Source organism: Cucurbita pepo, chromosome 13 (assembly GCF_057944985.1).
Source record: "Cucurbita pepo subsp. pepo isolate OVF chromosome 13, ASM5794498v1, whole genome shotgun sequence".
Lineage (NCBI taxonomy): Eukaryota > Viridiplantae > Streptophyta > Magnoliopsida > Cucurbitales > Cucurbitaceae > Cucurbita > Cucurbita pepo.
The window spans coordinates 3,195,105-3,201,104 of record NC_141810.1 but is presented as its reverse complement, the minus strand read 5'-3'; the positions used below and the strand labels follow the sequence as shown (position 1 = coordinate 3,201,104).

Below are 6,000 nucleotides of genomic sequence, written 5' to 3'. Positions count from 1 at the left end.
TTCTTTAAATTTTTCATTACCATTTATTCCATAGAATTAAAAAAAAAAAAAAACAAAGTCTATTAAATGACAGGAATTTCAACAGAGCATGATTTCAACTGAACATTCTCAATTGGCAGCTTATCCTCCGGAAAGTCACATCCACCGCTTTTTGCTGCTTTAGCTAGTGGAGCACATGGCGGCGGATCCACATCGCTACTAAATCCCTCAACATCCGTACAGTTCCACTGCAACTTTTTAGGCTTCTTTGACAATCCAATCTTCACATTCGACATGCAAATATCCGTGAATGGATCTCCCGATATCCCTGCCAAATTTGCTGACATATTAACATTCTCGGCCACCACGTCTCTGTAATTAATGTTCTTAATCACCGGCAACGCCGAGGGATCAAACTTGTCATCTGCATGCGATTTGTAGTCTCCAGTCATCCAGAAGACATATTTCATCGTGGATAGAAACATTCTTCGGACGAAAATGTCCTTGACGAAACCACCTCGTCCACGAGCAGTTTTGATTCTGACAGCAGACTGTGTATTGATTGCAGTGACGTTTTCAATCCTGACGTTGCGGATTCCGCCAGACATTTCGCTGCCAAGGGCGATACCTGCAGAATCTGGTGAGATGCAAGTGAGGCGGCGAATGACAAGGTCCTCGGTCGGCATTCCGAACTTGATACCATATTGGTCCCATCCGCTCTTGATGGCGATGCAATCGTCACCGGAGACAATATAGCAGTCTTCGATTCGAATGTTGGAACAAGAATCTGATAAATTGCATAAAGAATTAGGGAGATGGATTGACAAAGAAAAGAACCCTAAGGTTTTAAAGGCGAAGAAGAAGGGAACCTGGATTGATTCCGTCAGTGTTAGGTACAGTGACGGGAGCCAAGATAGTGAGCCCTCGAATAATCACATTTCTGTATTTTCATCCCACCAAACCAAACTAAATTAAAAATAAATCATAATAATATATATATATAAATCAAAATTGTTTTTAGTTGGGAATAATTTGAATGTAATTATTATCGGTGTTATTTTTTTTTTCCAAGCATAATCTTAAAATACAAGTATAATAGGTTTTAAGTGAAATAGTCAAACCTGCTATAAATGGGATGGACAAACCAAGAAGGTGAGTTAATCAAAGTGAGATCCGATATCTGGATTTGATTAGAGTACATGATCTCGATCACATATGGTCGTGTTTCCTTGAGTTCCCCTTTCTTAAATTTTTCCCACCAAGAAGATCCTTGCCCGTCGATTGTACCGTTGTTACCTACACCATGTCACCAACCCAACTTTATTTTCTATAAATGTTTTTCCTATGTTTTCATTCACCTTAATTTTTTTTATTTAATTCATTTTTTTTATTTAATTCCGATTGCACGGAAGCCTATAAAGATTATAATTTTGCAAACCATTTAAAAAAAAATTAAAATTTTAAAAGGTAAGAGAAAAATAATCACCTGTGATAACCACATCGGTGAGATTAGTTCCAAAGATGAGGCTGCTGTACCGTCCACCCGGAGCATCTCTTCCCCTCCCATAAGATGGGAGAACTTCCATGAGTGGCCATTCTGATTCTTTCTATAACCATTAAATTATGAGGAACAAACTTAACTCATTTATTTTCTATTAAAGAATAAAATTAAAATCACCACACACAAAGTTGTTAGCTATATAAAAATAAAATACTCAATAGGTCGAACCTGGGATGCAAGAATTTTTGCTTCTTTATCGATAAAAAGTGTGAAATGGCTAGTCAGATTAAAACTTCCAGTCAGCCATTTCCCCGGCGGCACGATCAATTGAGCACCACCATCCGCCGCGAGTGTGCTGAGATGTTCAATCGCTTTTCGGAACGCGTTAGTATTTGAAGTTACTCCGTCGCCGACGCCGCCAAACTCCGTCAGCAACGCCGAGTGTTTCCGACAATTGATGGCCTGAAATTTCAGAGAGTTCGAACTTAGACGCGGATTCATAGCGTCCACTGTGGCTAAGCTCACCAATGCCAGTACGATCACGGCTAAGATTCTCGCCGCAGTAACCTGCCGAACAAAATCAAAGATGATTCAATCTCTTTTTGGATAAAATAATGTTTAAAATGGCAGTTAGGTTTATTGGTTCATCTTTATGTTGGTTACATGAAAAAAAACAAAGTTTTTCAATCAACCAATCACGGTTTAGAACAAAAACTCATAATCATTTTAAGTAATCGGAAAGAAAAATCAATGAAAAGTAGAATAACAAGTCAAGCCCACACGATCAATAGAAAGAAAACAAAGAAAAAAAAGTGAAATTCAAAGACAAAGAAGAAGAAAAATTACATTGATTTTTGTGGGTTTTCGAGGAAGTTCCATGATTAATTTTCTTGATGTGTTTATGATTTTTAGATTCCAGAAAAGTGATTTTATAGGATAATTGAAGAATAAAAAATAGAAAATGAATTTATTACTATTACTATTATTACTTTTTTTTAGGGTGAAAATTTGAGTGGTAAATGAAATGGTTGGATTTACCTAAAATATTAGCCCAAAAGACTATTTAGGAAATATACGGAGTGAGATCGTTTTAAATTTGACATCTTGTTTTTGTTGTTTGTTTTTTTATTTATAATTATTTTATGTGTATTAGAGTGTTAAAATAGTTACTCCAACAACAAGGTCACACCAAGTAAACGAAATCAGTATTTAGAAACAAATTAACAAAGGTTTTCTATATTTGAAATTTATTTTTATTAAAATTTTTTTAGTAAATTACTCGAGAATCAACCTAACGTGAATATTTTATGGCTAGATTACACGAAATCATTATTTGATAAGGATTTATTGGACTGAAAACGTAGTCCAAAAATTTAAATTAAGTCTAAAACATGTTGAATCTAAAATAATTGTTTATTTAATTTTAAATGATATTTCTATATTGATTTGATTAACCTACAGTTATTTTTTCATTAATGGTAGCATATGAGTTGAATATGGGTAGAAATCTCTCAAATATGGTAAGTATAACTCAATATTAATTTTTATTTATTCTATTGATGTATTTATTAAAATTTTCTTTATTAAGAAATTTTCTTAAATTACGTTTAAATCAGAATTTTATCAATTTACCTTATTTAGACTATGAAATTATTATCTAATACAGAAATTAGCTATTTTTTTTTATCAATAAATAAATTATTATTAATTGGATCTTTGAAATTTTACGACAAATCTTTTTTAATAAAAGAATATAGAATGAATAAGTATGTGCTATATACAAATACATAACACACATACATACATAGATATGTATGTATGTATATGTATGTGTGTGTTGTGTGATACATACATATATGTGCATATGGTGAGGCACTACGATATAGTGATCCACGCATGTCATGGTGAGGCACGACCCACGTTTGAGTGACACTGATGGCTTATAGATGCTATGATTTTGATCCTATATGGGTGCATATATACCAAAGAATAGATGACAATAATAAAGTAGGACCATAACATCATATCATACTCGTTTCTCTTATCTCATAATGTATCCATATGATCTCTGGACCATCCGAAGATTAGTTTACGAAACAAAAGTCTTGTTAAAACTAAATGCTATCTAGAAATAAAGGGAATGCATTTTTCATTCTTGGGAGAAGCATTGAAAATCAATTTAATTTTATTAAAAATTAAAAGAAAACATTTAATATGAAAATATTTCAACTATGTTAAAGTTCCTTCCCAACAATGACTGAACTCAAGGCTAATTGGAGACTTTTTTTTAAATAAAAAAATAAAAAAAATCATATATATTATTTAATCCAATGTATCTAAGATACATTAATTATTTTAATATTTAATATATCAAATACAATATTATTTTTCTTTTGTATGTTTAATATATTTTATATATTAAAGGATAATATTTTAAATTAAATATTATTTTTCCTTATATTTATTATATCATTCAATAGTAATTTGAATATTTTAAATTAAATATATGTATATATTTAATTATTTTAATATATTTAATATGTTAAATATTAATTTAAACGCTTCAAATTCAATCTTACGAGTTACCAAGGAGACGGTAACTCCAATAATGATACAAAAATTTATTAATAAAAATTAATTAAACTTTTTAATTAATCAATTTTTATTCATTAATTTTAGAACACTATATTATAGACCTAGAGTTACACTCTTAGTTACTCTATGACAAGGTGTATCCATTATTATAATCATTACGAGCTAGTCAATTCTTCCTGAGTTGTTCATAATTACAACTACATCAAAAGTTCATTTTACCCATGCAATTACATTTTTTTGCCTTAATATTTGTTAAGAATGAAAAATAGAAATAGAATTGGAATCGAATGTATGTTCTCATTCATATTCATAAGCTTTAAATAGGATACAAACTAATAACTAATACCTACAAATAAGGAAAATATAAACTAATTAAATATCGAGAATAAAATAAAATATACCATAAATCAAATCATAAAGGAATAATATTAAGATATAATATCTAAAATATATTACATAAGTAATATATACTCTAAATATTATATCTCAACACTCTCCCTCAAGTTGGAGTGTATGTTAAAATCACATCCAACTTGCCTTTACGAGCGTAGGTCAATAACACCCAAGTTGTCTTTACGAGCGTAGGTCAATAACACCCAAATTGTCTTTACGAGTGTAGGTCAATAACACAACTTGTCTTTGATTGGTTTGCATTTTTAGACTTCCAAGAATTTATTGAATTTCCTAGAAAGATGCAGAACTCAGAAATAGACGGCCTTTTATTGGTTTGCATTTTTAATCTTCTCAAGAAATTATTGAATTTCCCAAAAAGATGCAAAACTCAGAGATAGACCGCCTTTGATGTATCTCAGAACTTGAAGAGCTATTTCTTGATTTATGCATAAATGATGTACTCCAGGATTGGTAGTTTGTTCCATTTAATTTGACTGGAACAAGTGAATATCCTGGCGGATCAGAGTGATGAATATAATAAGGATGTGTTAAATAAACATCCGAAGTTTTGAAGTTAGATAATGACACCAAGATCGGTGCTCTAAATCACTTGAGATGTTGTGAAAGACAATACGAACATCTTGAATATGTCACATTTGAGCCTGGTGAGAAATTTGAAGATGCTTATAACGTATTCTTGATATTGGAAGATCGGCTGATGTAAAGGCTTCACTGATTGAGTTAGATGATGAATGGCGGTTGTAAAGACTGATAGAGTTAGGGTTTGGGTTTGGCTCTGATGCCAAACACTAACTCAAGAGGAAATTCTGATATTTAAGAATACCCAGATCGATGCTTTGATATCATGTTAAGAATGAAAAATAGAAATAGAATTGGAATCGAATGTATATTCTCATAGATATTCCTATCCAATACAAGCTAGCAACTAATACATACCACAGGAAAATATAAACTAATTAAATATTGAGAATAAAATAAAATATACTCTAAATCAAATCATAAAAGAAAGAATATTAAGATATATTATCGAAGATCTATTCCATAAATAATATATTCTCTAAATATTATATCTCAATAATATCATCCATTATCTAATGAATAATTTGTTTATAATCTAATTATAAACTAAGTCCCTCTCGGGACATTGAGAAGGTGGGATCCCATTCTTCAAGTCTTGAAATCAGCACTTAAGAAAACTATTCATCTATTTACCTTATATGTTTTATGAAGAAGTTTAAATAAAGTATTTCAGCATTCTATGTTCATGATATGTATATAGTAATTGAAAACGTTTGCTGAAGCCACCCCACCTAAATATGGTGAAAGTTCTCTATTTATAATCATTTACCGTACACAGAATTATGGTAAATCACAAATAATATGGAAAGAACAATAAAAGGTAAGAACAATAAATGAATACAATATATTTGCTTTTAATAAAATGGCAAATATGGTAAGCCACGTAAATATCTAAATATTTGCCTTATAATAAACGGTCAACTATCCTTAAC

General features: G+C 30.8%; 1 protein-coding gene across 1 annotated transcript; it reads right to left on the bottom strand.

Moving 5' to 3' along the window:
• Positions 1 to 2,038, bottom strand: LOC111808331 (putative polygalacturonase). The gene is made up of 5 exons (XM_023694252.2): positions 1,709 to 2,038; positions 1,466 to 1,586; positions 1,101 to 1,275; positions 849 to 919; positions 1 to 766 (listed from the first exon to the last, which is right to left on the bottom strand). Exons 1-5 carry the CDS (start codon positions 1,979 to 1,981, stop codon positions 63 to 65), a joined length of 1,344 nt encoding a protein of 447 aa, XP_023550020.2. The 5' UTR covers positions 1,982 to 2,038; the 3' UTR covers positions 1 to 62.
• Between the last annotated feature and the right edge of the window lie 3,962 nt (positions 2,039 to 6,000).

Excerpts from the sequence above, each read along its gene's own strand:
- LOC111808331 (XM_023694252.2), bottom strand. The coding sequence starts at position 1,981 with ATGAATCCGCGTCTAAGTTCGAACTCTCTGAAATTTCAGGCCATCAAT. Across the intron at positions 1,587-1,708 it reads CAAAAATTCTTGCATCCCAG|AAAGAATCAGAATGGCCACT; the intron begins GTTCGACCTATT and ends TAATGGTTATAG. Across the intron at positions 1,276-1,465 it reads CACCGATGTGGTTATCACAG|GTAACAACGGTACAATCGAC; the intron begins GTGATTATTTTT and ends GACATGGTGTAG.